This window comes from Poromitra crassiceps, assembly GCF_964638095.1.
Source record: "Poromitra crassiceps genome assembly, chromosome: 2".
Classification (NCBI taxonomy): Eukaryota; Metazoa; Chordata; class Actinopteri; order Beryciformes; family Melamphaidae; genus Poromitra; species Poromitra crassiceps.
Genome location: NC_139624.1, coordinates 22,501,261 through 22,523,145, shown reverse-complemented (window position 1 = coordinate 22,523,145; position 21,885 = coordinate 22,501,261). Strand labels below are relative to the sequence as shown.

Genomic DNA, 21,885 nt, shown 5'->3' with positions numbered 1-21,885 from the left:
CATGATACTTTTTTACAATTACTTGTTTAATGTAAATATTTCATCATAAATATTTCATGTTAGCCTAATTTCAAACTTAATTACAAACTTGAAAATTAAAAATGTAAATGACATACCTGCCAGCATTAGGCTGTGAAAAGTCCTACCTTATCTGTAAATGGGAGACTTGTGGGTACCAATGGAACCCATTTTCATTCAGATATCTTGAGGTGAGAGGTCATGGGACCCCTTTGAAATAGTTTTTCCCTCACCAAAATGTTCCCTAACTTTCAAGTGTTTAGTCCCCTTCCCGAGCATGACATGGTCACATGACATGTCAGCTAGTTTCATTTGATACCAGGAACTTCACTCTGGCTTTCAAACTAAGCCCGCCACAGCCTCTGACAGACAGTAAGGGGTTAAAACATGGGAGAATCCTGCTTGCTCTTTTTTGTTTTTGCTCCAACTGAAATGTTTTATGGTCACTCACGATTCAGTAGGTAACGGGTTGGCTTGGTTCCAGCCTTAAAACTCCTTTTATAAGGATTTCTTGAAATGTCTATGGAGAAAATGAATGAGAGACTCCCTTCCGGGGCAAGAGATGTCACATGACTGTTCAGCTCTAAAGGTTTAATTTCAGTGAAGTGCTTTGCAGTGATGTAATGACACATGAAGATGATATTAATATTGTTGTGTGTCTGTGTTGCAGTTGTGTTTGACGTGTACAGAGACAGCAGGGTGAGTCCACCACCACCAAGTTCTGATGTTAAGAAAAATGTCTGCCTACTTAATGGAACAGTTCACATGTCAATTACAATGTGTGTGTGTGTGTGTGTGTGTGTGTGTGTGTGTGTGTGTGTGTGTGTGTGTGTGTGTGTGTGTGTGTGTGTGTGTGTGTGTGTGTGTGTGTGTGTGTGTGTGTGTGTGTTGCAGGGCAGGGTGTGGCTGATCGACCTGAACCCATTCGGAGAGGTGACGGACTCGCTGCTGTTCAGCTGGGAGGAGCTAACATCTGGAACCAGCCTGTCAGCCAATCAGGAGGAGGGAGAGAGCGCCCAGCAGCCGGTAAATAACAAGGACGAAACGTTCCGTTTGCCTCAGGATACACGATTCAATACGCCATACGATACATTCGTTTTTATAATGAACTATATTGTATGTGTGTCAAGGTTATAGTTAGCATTTTTCATTCGTTTTAATGTTTTTTTCATTTTGATTTCTTTTTGTTTTCAGTGTCAGTTTAGTTTTAATTCGTTTTTAAAGAGGGTTTGGTAGTTTAGTTTAGTTTTTATTAAATTTTTTGAAAGTGCTTAGCTTTAGCCTGGTAAACCATCCGGTCACGTGAACTCACATTTGTGTTTTGTTCTACGAGACTGTCTGCCCTTCTGCGCCGGGGTGGGCTACTTCAGATTCAACAAGGTGGATGGGCCAATCAGGGACCTGCCTCATAGTTGACATCGTAACCAGCCAATCATGAACACCGCTGGCAAAACAGTAATGGCTGCCTCCGTGGCTCTCCGCCTCGAGCAGTTACGTCAACGTTCGTTGAGTTAAAGAAATAGACTCAATAACAACAATTAAACAAGGATTATGGAGTCCAGACGGATCCACAAAACCAAACAGAATGTGAGTTCATGGATCCGGATGGTTTTAACCAGGCTAGCTTAGCTTCAGTTTAACCTTTATTAGTTGCAGTCTTAGTTTTAGTCTTTCTTTGTAATATTGGTTATTTGTCAGGGACGAGATACAAAAAGGTCTGAAAAAGTATTGTGTAATAAAAACTCAACAAAACATAATCATTACCATAAAGGAAAGGAAGAAGTATGCCATGCGAGGGGTGCGTGGACTAAAATTGGCACAGCAACAAACAAAAACTTAACATACTTACATTTCATATCCACCCAAAATGCTTGGCTTATGTGTGAACTGTGAAATAAATTGACAAAGACAGTTACTTTTTTGTTTTGTAAAGCCTTGTTTTTGTTTTTTATTTCAGTTAACAAAAAAAATGTCACACTTACCGTAAATTCCGGACTATAAGCCGCACCTTTTTTCCCGTTTTTTGGCCTTTTTTGGCCCCTGCGGCTTATATAACGGTGCGGCTTATCTATGGATTTTTTCGAGGGGGAAAAAAAAAAAAAAAAAATCTCTCTTTTTTAGCACTCTTTCTAACTATAAATCCTATATAACTATAATAAGTTTTAATTTCCTCTCTTGCCCTCTTTTCACCACACTGTATGACACTGTATGACACTGTGTGCACTGTAAAAAACAACACAGGTGGTGTTGTGTTATGTTGTTTTGTTGAAATGTTAATAAATGGGAGCTTCCTCAAACAGCCATCTCTTTCCCGACAATCCCCTCTGTGCATGAACCCTTACATATGGTAATTAAACATTAAAAAAAAAAAAAAAAAAAAAAAAAATACCACTAAAACACCCGCGGCTTATAGTCCGGTGCGGCTTATATAAGAAAAAAATAGTCAACTTTGCAGGTGCGGCTTATACACCGGTGCGGCTTATAGTCCGGAATTTACGGTAGTTTTCCTTATGTCATTAGTTTTCATTAACAATAATAACTTGGTGTGTGTGTGTGTGCGTGTGCGCGCGTGTGCAGGAGGGCCCGGCGTTCCGCTACACCACCCCTGAGGTGACGGTGCAGCCCAGCCCCTGTCTGAGCTACAGGATCCCCAGAGACTTTGTGGAGCTCTCCAGCGGAGAGGACGCTTACAAGCTCATCGACTTCCTCAAGCTGGTAGGAAGAACCCAACCAACGGGCCTCCACATTCAATAGAGTACCGCAGGGACTTCTGAAGCGTACATGCGATCGCCAGAAAGTAGGGGTGTCACGATACACTAATTTCACGATACGATACACGATATTGGGTTCACGATAACGATACGATACGATATTTTAACAATATTTTTTTCAACAAAAGTAAATAATTTTTATGTATTTATTTATCATTTATTTAACCATGTGAGTCCCATTGAAATCGAAACCTCTTTTCAAGGGAGCCCTGGGAAAATACTGGAAAAATAGTCTTTCATTTGAAATACACAAAATACAAAACAAATGCTGTTTTTGGAAATTGTTATTATAATAACTAGAAAACAACATGGAAGATAATGCTTCTCTTGCAATAGAATGTGTCACACTGTCACAAACTAAATGTTTGTTGCATGGTGAAAGAAAAATAAAGTACCGGTATACAATCTATTTCTTAAATAACTCATGCTCAATGGTCCCTAAACTTATGTAATCTTATGTACCCCTTGAGCTGTTTTGCCATGGCAGTAGTAGTCTACCCCCTCACTCATGCATGTTGATTCTGCTAAATTTGTTCTATTATTATTCAGGAGCAAAACATTTTTCTTTTTTTTTTTTAACGATATCATTTTTTTCTGACGATACGCATATCGTGACGTTTCGATATCGCCATATATCGTGCGACGAAATATCGTGACACCCCTACCAGAAAGCGATTCAAAAATCTTAAAAATTGTGTTCATTTGCGAATATTATCTTGCTGAACACAAAGGTCACATAAATGTTTCATGTTTCATAAACCTTGTGAACCACAGACCTTATTTCAGGCCTCTACCCAAATCGCCATACAGAAATCCCATTGACCTCCAGATGAGGGAACCCAGCCCGATGTTAACTTCTGGCTTTTATGACTCATTCCTGCGGCGCTCTATTAGAGACTCTATTAGAGACTTGAGTTGAATTACCATCAACAGACGAGTCCATTAGTGTCAGCCCCTATCAGCCTCTCAAACTCATAACAAGACTGCTGGAGTGAGAGAGAGGAGATCAGCTCCAAAAGGGACTCGCTGGTTTCCAGCCAGTAGACCAAGAATTTGACAATGATGCCACTGGCAGATGCAGACATAACTACAAAGCTTTTCAAAATGTACACATTCACTAATTAGGTTATGTAAAACATGCCATGTCTTTTTAAGACAGCATAGCCACCACAACCACCACAACCAGGGCTAATTTCACCTATTTCAGAAGTACGCCACCAGGTGGAGTACTTCCACTGCTTATTATCTCTGCCAGGCGGAGGGGATCATTTGTGTGTGTGTGTGTGTGTGTGTGTGTGTGTGTGTGTGTGTGTGAGACACCGTCTGGGCATAAAGTATGTCAAACAGCAATATCAGGCTATCTTGTCTCAATTGTTTAGTGTCTATGGGGGACCATAGGCATCCAGGAATTTAGCAAATGGCCTGCATTTATATAGCGCTTTTATCCAAAGCGCTTTACAATCAGTAGATATTCTACATTCACCCATTCATACACCAATGGCGGCAGGCTGCCACGCAGGGTGCCTACACACCATCGGGAGCAAGGAGGGTTAAGTGTCTTGCCCAAGGACACAACAGCAGCAGCTGGGAGGGAGCGGGGATCGAACCAAAAGCAAAACTAAACAAGTAGGAGGGGGGGGGGGCTACAGTCTCAGACTTTGAAAACCCCTGCTGTATATTATTATATACTCTTCCATTTTCTGTATTTGCTGCTGTGACAACGCAATTTCTACATGGCGATCATTAAAGCTGAATCTCGTCTACTGTTTTTTCAGAAGAAAAGCCAACAGGAAGAGGAGGAAGAGGAGGCTCCGCAGTGACGGACAGTCAGCTCTCTTCAGCTTCTCTAAACATTAATAACAACAAGAAACCATTATTTAACGAGAAGAAACGGAAACCACGGCGAGTAGCTGCTCCTAGCATCGCATGAACTGAATCTCAAAGGCTTCTGTGTTTTCCATGTTTAATGTGCCTCCTCCGTGCACTATCATGACGGGTGCAAATGTGCTGACTTCTCTCCTTTCTTTTTCCCCTTGCCCCGTCCCCCGGCTCTGCTTAGCCGGCGCTGCCGAGTGTTAAGCCCCCTTCACATGATTGATAAACGTTGTGCACTTTTCTATCTTCTTTTCCTCCTCTGATTGGTTGCGCTCAAGAAAGGTCAGCGACAATTAGGTCAGCGTTGAGATATTTTGAACTCTGGGCGCAGCGCAAAAGTGTCAACATCGAGCTGTGCGCGTCGCCATGGGTAGCATCGCCGCCTAGTTGAGCAGCAACGCTCTCTCCCCATAGGAAAACAACGGGACAGCCGGCGCAGAGCTGTTGTACCGCGGATCATGTGTAGGGGGCACTAGGTTTTTCTGCTATGATGTTTTGACGTTATGAGGGGAAGTTTTCTCTTTTTTTTGTCGGGGGTAATAAAGTTAGTGTGTTAGTGTGCAGCAGTCAGTATTCAATAACACTGTAAAGAATAACCCGCTTTAAAGCTGAAAGTGTTTAAATTACAGCAGCAGGAGAGGGTCTTTGGATTTAAAATCATCTTTAAAGGGACAGTTCCCCCCCCAAAATCCAAAATCCATATTTTTCCTCTTTCCTGTAGTGCAATTTATCCATCTAGAGATTGTTTTGCCGAACTACTCGCTAGGTCGAACCACACCCTCGGTTGAAAGAATATTGCACCACCTAGCTAGCAGCAGCTAGCGGGTGTAGTTCGGTCGAAAGAACATACCGTAGTTCCTACAAGATTTATCTTGAGTAACCTTCATGATTTCTGGAAAGAGACATTACTGTTGAGTTAAAAAAATATATATATTATTATTATTACTTATTCTCTCCACGCCCCCCCCCCTCCCCTCCCCAAACATTATGTTTTGGTGCTCTGCGCACCCTAGGCCGAGTGCCATCCCGTTCTATTTTATTTGAGGAGGCAAAGATATCTACGGCTGATATATCCAAAACTCGGCAACTCGCATCAAAATGATCTAGATCATTGGTCACAACCGAAAACCAGTAGATCGATGGATCCCAAAATCATTTTTGGATGAGTATAACTTTGTAGTGTCAGTGTCTCGCATTCAACCAGTCATTCCGTGCATGTTTATTGCAAACGGACAATTTAAATATACATTAACAAATACTGTTTATTGCTCATTGATTATTGCTTATCATGGAAATTATAAACAGCATTTAATGTATGGTCATGTCTACCCACACTTAAAGTATGGAATACGAGTTTATGATTTTGTTGTAATTATGTTTTTGTGTGTACAAAGTCTAATTATCACGTTTACTGTTACAGCGGGGGTGGACAGGTAGATCTTGTGCTGTTGAAAAATATAAAAGTAGATCTGAAGTGTAAAAACGTTGGGCACCACTGATCTAGATTAATAAATAGTACTACAGCTGAGAGGACAAATATGTATTTTTGATTTGGTGGTGAACTGTCCGTCTGTCCCTTTAACACACACGGCGCTGTGTGTGTTGGAGGGCTTTGACAGTCATTTCTCTGTTTATCATGCAGTCACATTTGTGTACTTTTCCAGCTGTTCCCTCTGGAACAGTTTTGACACGATCCATCTCCCAAATGTTGTTTTGTGTCATGCTCGCTGTCGACTGTATTCGCTGCACAAAACACCATTCAACTTGTTGTGGTATATCGCTGTAATAAACCGCCACATTAGAAAATTGATTGTGCTTCTTTTTTCCTTTTGAACGCAGTGGCTCTTATTACGCCGGGAGGTAAATGAGCAGCGGTGGCCATTTCAATTTCTTTTTATTCACTTATTTATTTATTTCCCCAGATTGATGGAGCAATTAACAGGCAGACTGAGAGAGCCGGTGTGTTACAGCTCCCTACGGAAGCCCTGAGAGGCGAGGGGGGGGGGGGGAATTTTTTCCATTTTCTAAGTCTGATCCTAAATAGTTTTCTCTCCTGTGTTTATGACTTATGAATATGTGAAAAAAAGATTTTGCCAGGGTCATTTTTCTAATTTGCCCCTTTTCTTTTTTTTCATCTGAGAAAGCAGGTAAGCAAGTTAGTAACATTATTGTACATTTCAGTAATGTTACATACACTTCCTAACCAATGTTGGGCATTAACGCATTACTGTAATTTTATTTCTTTCCCCAGTAATGATTGCTTTAAGGGACAATTTCCAAAACAATAATGTTAAGCCCAGCGTGATGTTATTTTTTGTCAATTATGGGGCCATTTAGAGAAAATACACACGCCAGAAGTGATCTTTTTTTTTACAGGAAAAGCCGCAGCAGTGCCTGCTATTGGTCCATGATCTGCGTGCTGAGCGATCATTGGACAGGCGACCTGTCACTCACCAAATTCAAGTATAGTCTGCTTTATCGTCTGTTTTACTCTTAATATGGGACCATCCTTTATCCTTTAAAATAAACATCATGCTGTATTGAAGACTTGAAACCAGCAATTGAGACCATAAACTCATTAAGCACCTACTCAAGTGAGTAGTTGTTTTCCAGTGACTTCTATACAAATGCACTAATCTTCGCAGACATAGACTATAAATGGATGAGTTACATGAAAATACACCCCCCCGTATCGTCATGAATAGTGAAAATAGCTATAGACTAGAGACCAAAACCGGGGCTGTAAACAGGTTTACTTCTGTTGTGAAGTTGGGCATTTTAACATGGAGGTCTATAGGGATGGACTCGCTTTTACAGCCAGCCCCAAGTGGCCACTGGTGAAACTGCAGTTTTTGGCACTTACGTGTTGGCTTAATTTTTCAGCTCCGGAGGTTGCCGCTTGGTGTAAACATGAGGCTCAGTGGATGGTCCTCTGAATAGAAACAGCTGCTGGTTATTGGGCCTCACAGTTGGCGGTGCACTTATGTATCCACAGTAACGTGGTAAATAAAAAGCCGGTCAACTGTGAACTCCAGTCGCTGATCAGAAGGCAAACAAACAACCACTAATGTCAACAATAAACCAGTGTGTTGGATGTTATTGCGGTCACTTCTATTTTGTTTTCTTTCTTGAATACAAGTGGTTCCATGTAACTTAGAGCTGCATCTTTCTTCATTATTATATATAATGAGTTTTTAATGCCTAAAAAACATTTCTCAGACAGAAATAATCTGATTGGTTGAGTTAAACCCATGCGACAAGTTTGGGCTTGGACAGACACCCTGCCCCCCCCTGCAAGACCATTTCAAGGTACGCCCACTTCATCAGCCGTAGGGTCTGACCACATGAGACTAGTGGTGTTGGACTACTCGAGACCGGACTCAAGACCACAAAACACAGGTGCAACCAAAACAGTAATGAGGGCCCCAGCACATGGAACACCAAATGGATTGAAGTTGGAAACCCCCATTAATGTTTTGGTTTCACCCCTGCCTTTTAGACACAAAATGACTGCTGTGAAAAAGGTATATTAGGCTGAAGCTCAGTGAAAATGGTAAGAGAGGAGGAAGTTTCATCTTCCTCACCAACCGTGTTCCAGTAAATCCCCTCCTCTCCCTGCAGCTTGGGTAATCATCTTTCATTGGAGGGGGGGGGGGGGGGGGGTAATGATCAAACTGGAGAATGTGCTGACTCAGAGTGGAGCTGAGGAGAGAGAGCAGGAGAGGTCCCTGCTTGCTGATAAAGAGCTGCAGTCGTTTGCAACTGGAATACTCATGAGCAACTGAGCTCTCTCTCTACCTGTGTGTCTCCCCTCTCTGATTCTCTTTGTTTCTGTCTACATTTTTCTGTCTCTACCTCTCTCTGTGTCTCAGTCATGTCTCCTACCTACCTACCTATCAAGATGTGGATTGCATGCATCATTATTGCACAGGTGTGCCTTGGGCTGGTCACAATAAAAGGCCACTCGAAAATGTGCAGTTGTCTTGAAACAAGACTAGGTAAACCTTAGTATGCCAGGCACCAATTTGTACGTGGTGATGTCACCACGGGAGGTGACATGATTGGATACCTGATCAGGGTTATGAGTCGGTCAGCCTTCCGACCTTCAATCAGAGCCAGATTTAGGCCGGCAGTCAGCCTGGCAAAAAGACATTTGATTGGGCACTAAACTATCAGATCTCTCACATAAGGCTACTACACATATGACCAGTCAAACACTTAGAACAGATGTGTTAAAAACAACACATGTCCCTGAGCTGAAGCAGTACCTGTTAAAATTAATGAACGCATTATGTGTTGTTTTTATGGCATGGCCACTAGGGGGATGTCAATGCCAAAGATGCCATATGTGGCCAGCTCGCTGATGCTGTCATACAGTTCTCCCAATGATGTCATAAATGACTGATGATGTCACAGACAGTGATGAGGTCATAAATCGCCGATGATGTCATACAGTTCCACACGGCTCGGCCTGGTGGCCGACCTAGCCACTACTCGTATATCACGACACTATCACGTCATAATGTGGGGATGTGTTATTCTACATTCACACTCAAGCTCGATGACTCGATGATGCCACACCGATGACATCAGTGATGTCATAAATCACTGATGATGTCATACATTGTGACATAATCAGTGATGCCATAAATCCTACCCTGCTGCTGAGGTTATAAATTGGATGACTCTTGCTCAGAGCCCATCCAATAAAGCCTGAACCTGCAGCAACGACAATACGACATAGAGCATCGACCTTAAGAGTGCACTATCTGGTGCTAAAGCTGTACGTGTGAGTGTCCTTTACTGTGAGCAGCAGGCTGACCTGAGCTGAACTCATCTCAGGCATCTGTCTGCATCCCGGCCTGCACAGTGTGATTCAACAGCTCAGTTAAACCCGGCGCGCGTGCCGCCCGCCCGCTGTCATGTTGTACACAACTGATCTCACGGCTCTGCCGCTCTGTCGCACGCGGCTGTCACCGCCATTCACACGGGCTCTCTCATTTGGTGCAGTGCGAATTAACTCAGTCTCTCTCTCACCCTCTGTCTCTCTCTTGCTCAATTTATCTGTCTCTCACAATCACTCTCACTCTCTGTCTCTTCCTCCTTCTTGCTCTCTGTCTCTCTTTCGCACACACACACACACACACACACACACGCCCGAGCGCATGAGGACACATGAGCATCAGGTCCCCCATTGCCATAACAACCATTGCTTCAATAAACCACTCTATATAATATAGAGTGGTGCAGTACCGGTATAATATACCGGTATATATACCGGTATATTATACCGGTATATTATACCGGTAAATTTCCCCTTACATATATATATGAGAGTGGTTTATTGAAGCAATGGTTGTTATGGCAATGGGGGACCTGATGCTCATGTGTCCTCATGCACTCGGGTGTGTGTGCATGAAAGAGAGACAGGGCAGGACAGGATAATATATATACAGTATATATATATATACATATACACACACACACAATTATAAACAATTATAATTATTTATTTATTATAATTATAACAATTATAGTGCTGATATAGTGAGTGGAGGGGGTGTTAGGGTGTGTGTGTGTGTGTGTGTGTGTGTGTGTGTGTGTGTGTGTGTGTGTGTGTGAGATCAGTGCATTCAGACAATTGCAGGTGGCCTGCTGGTTGGCGGTCAAGTTAGACAGAGTTAGCAGAGAGAAGACAGGAAATTAGATTTATGTGTAGGCCTGTGTTGTTGTCGTTGTTTGTATGGTAAATTTTATCTTACACAAGATAAAAATAATAATGAAAATATCCCCCAAAAGTATCTGCACTAAAAGCTACTCAGTTGTAGCTAAAAGTAACTTGTAACTTCTACTTTTGGGGTTAAAATTGACCTTTTTGCCCTCTGCGTTTTGTGTATATATTTGAGAGACATTGGCCGGCTAAATACCGTTTCAACTTGACAACATAATTCGAAAATTGGCCCTAGCCCTACTTCCTGTTGCATTGTGCTTTTTTTATTTTTTATTACTAGCAGTCGAGCTAGGAGGGTGGAGAATGTGGAGAGGATGCACCATGGGCGCTTGGTGTTTTATATCAGTTGGCATCCTTTATGTTGCATTACCGCCTCCTTCTGGATTCATCCATCCATTGTTTCCCTACATTCTGTCCCTCTAGCCGCCATGGGCGGAACATGTTATGGCCGGGATTTATGACATCATGATGATGTCATGTCTATGACATCACTGATGATGGTAAACGGTAAATGGACTGCATTTATATAGTGCTTTTACCCAAAAGTGCTTTACAATGTGCCTACATTCACACACCGAAGGCGACAAGCTTCTTGTCAAAATGTTCCGCCCTAGTGACTGATGACACTGATGTCTATGATTGCTGATGCTGTGACAATAAACATAAAATATCGCTGTAGTAGTGCCCCACTACTACTTATAATAACGCAGCCCATCATCACTGATGACATCACAATTGTTTGAGTGACATCACTGATGACATCGCAATTGCTCAAGTGACATCACTGACGACATCATCATCGAATGCTGATGATAAAGCACTAAAAACATTGGCATTCGGGTAATTAAAAAATCTGGCTCCCTTAGGTCACAGGGGTGCTCTTTTTCTTCCTGAAAGATTCAGCCCGATCGCACATACATTGGCATAGCTGTGGCCGAACACAATTCTGCTCACAGACGGACAGAGACTTCACATTGTTATTATATAGGATTTTTTTAATCTATTTTTCTTTGTTTTCCAGCAACATAATTCTGGTGAAATAGTCTATATGTGAAATTAACATGGGGGGGGGGGGGGGGGGATTTCACAGTGGTGTGGATCAGTGGCGTCATGCCCATTGCCCCCTCAGATTTTTGAGAGGTAAATTTTTTTTTTTTTTTTTCTTTTAAATAAACATAGGCTATAATATTATAGGCTGTGTGTGGTAGTTGAAACATAGTTTCAAGTTGACGTTTATTTATGTTTGTAGTTAAAACAAAAACATAAATACTGTATAGGCTACATACAGTACAACACAAAAGGCTGTTATTTACCCTTTGTCACCACCTGGTGAGTAAATATATATAACTAAAACCATTAAAATTGACAACCGGTCCGCGACTTTTTTTCCCATGTATCTACCAGTCCTTGGCACAAAAATGGTTGGGAAGCCCTGCTCTAGAGGACACTAGATGAGACTAATGGAAGAGAAAAGATGTCTACCTTCTGAAAAGGCAATACCAGCCAAAATAAACATTGTGTTACATTGCTTTGAAACGTGTGGTCTCCCTTTTTTGTCAAGTCCATTGAGCCTGGGCAGTGGCAATGTACTTAGTCTGGTGATAGTGGATCTTTCCAGGAGGCTGAGAGCAGTTTGGAAAATAGCCTTGGTTACACCTGCTCACTCTATTAATTTAAAATTAGATATTCCTCTAAATCTGGCTTGTGCGCCGCCAAAAAAATTCGGAGTTCACCCCCTCAGATTTTTGGCTTGCATGACACCCCCGGTGTGGATGACATCACAATGGAGTCAGTGGGTGATGTCAACACAAAAGGTGCATTTCAGAAATTCGCACATCTGGTCACAGTTATTGCGAATTCGCGCATGTTTCACTTCCATTCATTGAACCTCCCCTGAAACGGCTTGGAGCCCCTCCAGGGTTAATTGATGGACATGGTTGCGTGTCCATCAATTAAGTCTTTTATTTCGAAGCCCTCGACCGGAAGTCATGTGTCTCCTCCTTGCTTGCTTGACAGCTGCTGCGGGCCAGGCAGACAGACGCTCGCGCATGCTGGAGACGGAGCAGGAGACTGGTCTCAGCAGCCTGCAGGAGGAGGACTCGTAAACAAACAAACAAACAAACAAACAAACACCCCGCGCGCGAGGACAGCGCTCTGTGCATTATCTCATTCTAGGCCGTGCTCGGCTCGTGTCAGTGTCGGTGGGCCGGTGGTGACGGTCAGAGAGAGCGCGGTGCGGTGCGGTGCCATGGCTCGGGAGAACGGAGACGGTACCGGCGGCAGAGGAGCAAGCGCGTGGAAAAAACAAGTCGACGATATCAAGAAGATCTTCGACTTCAAAGAGATCCTCGGCACGTGAGTACAACAAGTTCACACCGTGCCTCCCTGTGCCTCTGCTGTGTTTAGGCTGTGAGAAGAGGATCAGATTAATATTGCTCCAGGGATTTACAGTCTGTCTGTGATGATAGGCTATTTCATTCCATAGAGTTCACACTGTGCTATTTCATTCCTATGATTCATATCACTATTCCTAGAAGCTCACTGGTGAATGTATGATGAGTTTACATCATAAATCATATAGGGACTAAGGGACATAGGCTATAGTGTGTCTGAGGTGATTGTACTCTATCACATGTTTCTATGCTATGGCCTTACTATACTAATCCTGGTATCCCCCATGATATTTTCTATAGGGGCTGCCAGTGTGTCTGTGGTACTCAATGAATTTCAGTGCTATAATAGTCCAGATGGAACTTATACTGACATTACAAACATAGCCTAGTTTTATAAATAAATACATTTGTGTGTGTGTGTGTGTGTGTGTGTCTGTCTGTCTGTGTAAAAGCAATTTCTCACAAAGAAGAAAAAGCATTCACATTTTAACATAATGTGTTAGTGTTACAACATTAATAACCAGTAATGTAACATCTTTTGCTGGCCCAAAGTACCTGAAACATTCACAGGTTATTTTTGCGTACCCACTTCATTGACTAAATCCATTTATGAAATAAAAAGAAAATGGCCAAATTTGGAGATAGGCCGACAAGGTTTCCGCAGCGACGATATATACTAGAAATCGAGCATGCTGCACGTGCGCTCCTTCCTATCCTACCATGCGTCGTCGTCTTCCTCCTTCCCCTCCTCCTCCTCCTCCTCGCTCGTTTCTGCTGTCCGTTGTCACACCGCCTCACCTGCAGGAGGCAGCACATAGACAGCAGCGCTGTATTTTGTGTGTCTGTGTTCCCTCTTTGTTAAACTCGTCTGCTCCAGAGCGGAAGTAACAGCACCGGTCGCCGCCATTAGAGTAGACCCTTTTCACAGCCGCCATTTTGTGTCTCAAAGGCAGGATAAACACAGGTGCAACCAACTCACCAATTAGGGCCCCAGGCAGCACTGGAACACCTATATAGACTGGAAGTTGGAAACCCTAATTAATGTTTTGGTACACCTGTGTGTTTATCCTGCCTTTGAGACACAAAATGGCCACCGTGAAAAGGTTCTGTTGCAGGCGCTTCCGGTCCAACGTTGTCGAGTTTTTGAGTGACAATATTGTCCGTTGTTGGTTTCCCCACGAGGGTTCGCCCACTTCGCAGGCTTGCAGACGCAGCTCAGCCGGTAAGGCAGTCTTGCCCACATAGTATTTATACAGCTCTGGAAAAAATTAAGAGACCACTACAAAATTATCAGATTTTCAGATTTTACTATGTGTTTGAGTAAAAAGAACATTTTTGTTTTATTCTATAAACTACTGACAACATTTCTCCCAAATTCCAAATAAAAATATTGTCATTTAGAGCATTTATTTGCAAAAATGGCAAATGGTCAAAATAACCCAAAAAGATGCAGTGTTTTCAGACCTTGACCTTCAAATTTTGTAATTTAAATTTAAATTCCTAACAGCTCCTTTCTTAAATTTTTGTGTTTTCAGACCTCAAATACTGCAAAGAAAACAAGTTCATATTCATTTTTAACTCATTGAGTGCCAATGACGACAATCGTCGTCAATTCGAATACTAACGTAGAGTGCCAATGACGACGATTGTCGTCAATTGCGTTTTTTGACGGTGGGACGTGGATCAAAGCCAGATCTATCTCCTGTGAAAGTATGGTGGATGTTGAATGTGTAAAAGCTATTTTAGGGACCCATTAGGTGGCGACAGTGCTCTCCAGATTAGAGAAAGGCGAGGAAAAAAGAGAGAAGAAGTCATGGGGAAACGGAAATCGCATCGGTATGCATCGATATGCATGAAGCATAACGTTAGCTGTGCCTGCAGCAGCCAATCTGCTGCCACAATTGAGCCCCTCCGTGTCCGCTGCGATAGCCCATCCGCATGATTAGTTGTGGAGTTGTTATTATTCTCAACTGGAAGCGATGGGAGCCGGTAACAAATACACGCGGAACGCTGTAAAAAAGCTGGATGTAGCGCACTTTTCAGTACAGAGCAAACTCAGCAGAGAGCCACCAGAGCCACCAGAGACACACCCACGGAGGAGGGGTTTGCAGTTGAGGGGGGGGGGGGGCACGCAGGGCAGCATACAACACCGACCCAGACAGACCCAGACAGCAGGACAGGATTGGCAACACAAGCTAGAATATCTGATGCCCACCAGCAGTAAATCAAAACCAGCAAGAAGCTGCAACCAGCAGCGCACGCAGGGGCCAGCGCTGCTGGTTGCAGCTAAAAAATATTATTTTGCCAAACAAAATTCCTTTGTTTTCACTGTTTTATTGAAGGAAATTATTTTTGAGGTGTCACATCAGAAAATATTAGCTTCAGAGTCAGTGAATGTGCTTGAAATGCTTCATTTCACAAAAGGCTAATTATCTCAGCTTCTAATTTGAAACGTCTCTTTTTGCTCAAAACAACCTATCCTCTCCGGCTCATAACTAAAGAATGGAAAATGATATCAATAAACTTTTTTTTGCTGATGATAGAAGAGAGTCTCATCGTTCTTTGGGCGTGTTCGGTGTTTACATGTTACATGTTTACATATCACACAATATTCTGTGGGCCTAGAGAAATCACTGAAAACGCTCTGAAACTCTGGCACTGGGAGCGTCCGTTCTCCAAAAGTGGCTGGCACTCAATGAGTTAAACAACACAATACTAATGTTTTATAACTTAGGAAGAGTTCAGAAATCAATATTTGGTGGAATAACTCTGATTTTCAATCACAGCTTTCATGCATCTCGGCATGCTCTCCACAAGTCTTTCACATCACATCACATCACATCACATAACATCACACCACATCACATCACATCACACCACACCACACCACATCACATCACATCACATCACATCACATCACATCACAACATCACATCACATCACATAACACCACGTCACGTCACGTCACAACACCACATCACATCACATCACACCACATCACATCACATCACATCATCACATCACACCACACCACACCACACCACATCACATCACATCACATCACATCACATCACATCACATCACAACATCACATCACATCACATAACATCACACCACGTCACGTCACGTCACAACACCACATCACATCACATCACACCACATCACATCACATCACATCATCACATCACACCACACCACACCACATCACATCACATCACACCACATCACATCACATCATCACATCACACCACACCACACCACATCACATCACATCACACCACATCACATCACATCATCACATCACACCACACCACACCACATCACATCACATCACGTCACACCACACCACATCACATCACATCACACCACACCACATCACATCACATCACATCACACCACATCACATCACATCACATCATCACATCACACCACATCACATCACATCACATCACGTCACACCACATCACTTCACATCACACCACACCACATCACATCACTTCACGTCACACCACATCACATCACAACACATCACATCACATCACATCACACCACATCACTTCACATCGCATCACCACATCACATCACATCACATCACATCACATCACATCACATCACAACATCACATCACAACACCACATCACAACATCACATCACATCACATCACTTCACATCACCACATCACATCACATCACATCACAAATTCAAGCAGCTCAGCTTTGTTTGATGGCTTGTGACCATCCATCTTCCTCTTGATCACATTCCAGAGGTTCTCACTAAGGTTCAGCTCTGGGCTCTGGGCTCTGGTCATGACACGCTCTTGATCTGGTGCTCCTTCATCCACACCTTGATTGACCTACTGTAGCTGTGTGGGATGGAGCATGATTGTCCTGCTGGAAAAAAACCAATCCTCAGAGTTGTGGAACATTGTCAGAGCAGAAGGAAGCAAGTTTTCTTCCAGGATAACCTTGTGGCTTGATTCATGTGTCCTTCGCAAAGACGAATCTGCCCCATTCCAGCCTCTCTTATCATGCTGCCACTCAATACTTCTAGTTCACGTTGAGCAGTTAGGAACCTTCCTAACCTAAAACAACAACAACAACAACAACAACAACAACACTTTGACTGCAGCCAAAGACAGACAGGAGATGAGAGGAAGAGGGGAAACACAGGGGAACACTGGCAAATGTAGTAGGACAGCCCACAGCCGTCACAGACATCCTCAAATGTCTTGTTTTGTCCACAACCCAAAGATATTCACTTTGCTGTCACAGAGGAGTAAAGAAACCAGAAAATAGTCTTATTTGAGAAGCTGGAATCAGAGAATTTTGTCTTTTTTTTTTATTATCAAAATAGTTGCGATTAATTTAATAGTTGACAACTAATTGATTCATCGTTGCATCTCTAATTGCGTAACAGCTGTTCTTCCAGGCTAGCTCGTCTTGGATTGTAGTGAAGGGGCGATGCTGCTGCTGCCCACACACACACACACACACACACACGCACACACACACACACACACACACACACACACACACACACACACACCGGTTGATCCCCGTGCTAGAAAGATTGGGGGCGGATTGGTCTGCTCCCAAACCTCCTGAAGTCTGCACCGGGCCACAGCCATGTGGGCATCCCTCACACACACACACACACACACACACACACACATGCACGCAGGCAGGCACTCACACACACATGCACGCAGGCACAGACCTCCACACACACACACACTCACATGCAGGCACTCACACACACATGCACGCAGGCACAGACCTACACACGCTCACACACATAGACACACACACACACACACTCACTCACATGCAAGGCACGCAAGAACATACACACGCTAACACACATAGACACACACACAGGCACACATACAAGGTTACACAATCAATATCGAGGAATCAATGTAGCAACACATTAACTGGAGTAGCTCCCTGCAGGTCTTTGGACCCATCTGGACCCCTCGCTGTTTCCCTCCACATCAGCAGAAAAGGTGTCTCTCTCTCTCTTTCTCTTTCTCTCTCTCTCTCTCTCTCTCTCTTCCCTCCCCTCTCTCTCTCTCTGTCTCTCTGTCTCTCTGTCTCTCCCCCCCCCCCCCCTCTCTCTCTCTCTCTCTCTCTCTCTGTCTCTCTCCCCCCCCTCTCTCTCTGTCTCTCCCTCTCTCTCCCTCTCTCTCTTCCCTCTGTAGCATTGTTCTGCTACCTGGAGTTGAATTTCAGAGCAGTTTAATCACTGGAGAGAATTACAGCATATTGCATGCCTCGCACAAACGGCAATCGCGAGACGGGAATCTGATTGGTTTTGATTGACGTAATGCCCAGCATTGCCTGGCCACCCTGTGAATAATTCTGGTAGTTAAGACCACCCAAATCCCGTTTGCGGGGGGCGGCGCAGATGATTTTGTCACGGCTCTAATTTGCGCCTGCGGCACATGCCATGAACGTTTCCGCATCCCCACCGAGAATTGCATCCCCAACATATTTCGGGGCTGTTTTAACTTAGAAATCAGGGAGGTCACGTCTACCAGACAATTATATCACTTTTAAACAGTTGTACATTTCTGTATAAATCATTACAATATGCTCCCGCCCAGTGGTGTAGTCCCGGCAGAACGCGTGGGAACGGCGTTCCCATACTTCTCCAAGCAGTGTTTTGTGTGTGTCAACGTGTGTGTGTATGTGCAGCCAATAAAACGAGTGAATCTGGACAAAGTTGTCATTCGTCTATATTTAAGGTGGGCTGAATGATTCACATGGCATCAACTCGTGAGTCGTGGCTTGAAGGAAGAAGGAAACGTTCCACCTTAAATTTAAGGTGGGCTGAATGATTCACATGGTATCAACTCTGGCTTGAAGGAAGAGGGAAACACTCCACCGGTCCACCTTAACTAGCTAGTAGTGGCATTTTAAGCATCAAAATGTTTTTTTTCTCCCAGTACCTGACGAGATAACAAGTAAAGATGAAAAGGCAGCCAAACATCCTTTCATTTTTCGGACCAGTTGCGAAAAAGGTACGTTTACAATCATTTAGAAACAATGTTAAAAGCTGTTTTGGCACCAGGCAGGCACACGCCCCCTGGGCCAAATCAGCTACACACGGAAGCACACCGGTCCGGTTTCTCAGTTTCTGCACATGCGCAAGCGGTGTACATTTTACTATGGAGTGCACGTTACATTACCGAGATTTATTTTCAATTAACGCTAATCAAAAGTTAGCGTTAATCACCAGATTGCAATTTGCAACGCCAGAATTCGCCACAAAATGGTAAGTTACTTGCTAAAAATGCCAGCCGCCGTGCCAAATGATCAATTATGCAGCCTTGTGCAACTTGCGTGATGCTTGAGACTTGTTTAGCTTAGCTGTTTGTGATAACTGACTCTGTCATGGGCTACTTCTGCAGTGTCTAGAGGACACAATAAATTATGTGTGTGTGTCAGTGTAGTGTGTGTGCGTGCGGGGGGACCTGTGCGTGTGCTGGGGGAGGGGGGTGTTCCGCAAATAGGTGCGTTCCCTCACTTCTCAAGATAGCACTACACCTCTGCTCCCGCCGTGAGGTGGGGATGCTGCCGGGCGGGCGTGCAAAACCCGGCATAACACCTGGACAAATGCGCTAGGCAGACCGGTATCTTCCCTGTTTGCATGCGCAAACAGGTGCGCAAGCGCAAATAGGGGATATCGCCTGTACGAAGATAGGGCCCCATACCTCTTCTGTGTTCATCTAAAGCCCCAGACAGACACACCAAGCCCATTCGTCGGGGTCGGCCATGTCTGGGCTCTAGTATTTGCGGTGTGTCCCGCACCATTGGCTCTAGTCTGCTTTTCCGGCCGATTCAACATGTTGATAGTGTATTACCTACAGTAGATGGTTGTATGAGGTACTTGTCAATAGTGTATTACCTACAGTAGATGGTTGTATGAGGTACTTGTCAATAGTGTATTACCTACAGTAGATGGTTGTATGAGCTACTTGTCAATAGTGTATTACCTACAGTAGCTGGTTGTATGAGGTACTTGTCAATAGTGTATTACCTACAGTAGATGGTTGTATGAGCTACTTGTCAATAGTGTATTACCTACAGTAGATGGTTGTATGAGGTACTTGTCAATAGTGTATTACCTACAGTAGATGGTTGTATGAGCTACTTGTCAATAGCGTATTACCTACAGTAGATGGTTGTATGAGGTACTTGTCAATAGTGTATTACCTACAGTAGATGGTTGTATGAGCTACTTGTCAATAGTGTATTACCTACAGTAGATGGTTGTATGAGGTACTTGTCAATAGTGTATTACCTACAGTAGATGGTTGTATGAGCTACTTGTCAATAGTGTATTACCTACAGTAGATGGTTGTATGAGGTACTTGTCAATAGTGTATTACCTACAGTAGATGGTTGTATGAGGTACTTGTCAATAGTGTATTACCTACAGTAGATGGTTGTATGAGCTACTTGTCAATAGTGTATTACCTACAGTAGATGGTTGTATGAGCTACTTGTCAATAGTGTATTACCTACAGTAGATGGTTGTATGAGGTACTTGTCAATAGTGTATTACCTACAGTAGATGGTTGTATGAGCTACTTGTCAATAGTGTATTACCTACAGTAGATGGTTGTATGAGGTACTTGTCAATAGTGTATTACCTACAGTAGATGGTTGTATGAGGTACTTGTCAATAGTGTATTACCTACAGTAGATGGTTGTATGAGGTACTTGTCAATAGTGTATTACCTACAGTAGATGGTTGTATGAGGTACTTGTCAATAGTGTATTACCTACAGTAGATGGTTGTATGAGGTACTTGTCAATAGTGTATTACCTACAGTAGATGGTTGTATGAGGTACTTGTCAATAGTGTATTACCTACAGTAGATGGTTGTATGAGGTACTTGTCAATAGTGTATTACCTACAGTAGATGGTTGTATGAGGTACTTGTCAATAGTGTATTACCTACTGTAGCTGGTTGTATGAGGTACTTGTCAATAGTGTATTACCTACAGTAGATGGTTGTATGAGGTACTTGTCAATAGTGTATTACCTACAGTAGATGGTTGTATGAGGTACTTGTCAATAGTGTATTACCTACAGTAGCTGGTTGTATGAGGTACTTGTCAATAGTGTATTACCTACAGTAGCTGGTTGTATGAGGTACTTGTCAATAGTGTATTACCTACAGTAGATGGTTGTATGAGGTACTTGTCAATAGTGTATTACCTACAGTAGCTGGTTGTATGAGGTACTTGTCAATAGTGTATTACCTACAGTATTACCTACAGTAGCTGGTTGTATGAGGTACTTGTCAATAGCGTATTACCTACAGTAGATGGTTGTATGAGGTACTTGTCAATAGTGTATTACCTACAGTAGATGGTTGTATGAGGTACTTGTCAATAGTGTATTACCTACAGTAGATGGTTGTATGAGGTACTTGTCAATAGTGTATTACCTACAGTAGATGGTTGTATGAGGTACTTGTCAATAGTGTATTACCTACAGTAGCTGGTTGTATGAGGTACTTGTCAATAGTGTATTACCTACAGTAGCTGGTTGTATGAGGTACTTGTCAATAGTGTATTACCTACAGTAGATGGTTGTATGAGGTACTTGTCAATAGTGTATTACCTACAGTAGCTGGTTGTATGAGGTACTTGTCAATAGTGTATTACCTACAGTATTACCTACAGTAGCTGGTTGTATGAGGTACTTGTCAATAGCGTATTACCTACAGTAGATGGTTGTATGAGGTACTTGTCAATAGTGTATTACCTACAGTAGATGGTTGTATGAGGTACTTGTCAATAGTGTATTACCTACAGTAGATGGTTGTATGAGGTACTTGTCAATAGTGTATTACCTACAGTAGATGGTTGTATGAGGTACTTGTCAATAGTGTATTACCTACAGTAGATGGTTGTATGAGGTACTTGTCAATAGTGTATTACCTACAGTAGATGGTTGTATGAGGTACTTGTCAATAGTGTATTACCTACAGTAGATGGTTGTATGAGGTACTTGTCAATAGTGTATTACCTACAGTAGATGGTTGTATGAGGTACTTGTCAATAGTGTATTACCTACAGTA

At 43.0% G+C, this 21,885-nt stretch overlaps 1 protein-coding gene and 1 long non-coding RNA gene across 2 annotated transcripts in view; both read left to right on the top strand.

Annotated features, from left to right (window-relative positions):
• Positions 1-688: 688 nt before the first annotated feature.
• LOC310790238 lies at positions 689-6,453 on the top strand. The gene is made up of 4 exons (XR_014553368.1): positions 689-717; positions 913-1,044; positions 2,596-2,733; positions 4,565-6,453. It is a non-coding gene; the product is annotated as an uncharacterized lncRNA (long non-coding RNA).
• A 6,166-nt stretch (positions 6,454-12,619) lies between these two features.
• LOC310798964 (calcium/calmodulin-dependent protein kinase type 1D-like) overlaps positions 12,620-21,885 on the top strand; it is a gene marked incomplete at its 3' end in the record, with an annotated part of 107,015 nt that continues 97,749 nt past the window's right edge. The window contains exon 1 of the mRNA XM_083661527.1: positions 12,620-12,750. Coding sequence (XP_083517653.1) covers positions 12,644-12,750 — 107 coding nt within the window. The 5' untranslated portion in view covers positions 12,620-12,643. The remainder of the gene's footprint in view (positions 12,751-21,885) is intronic.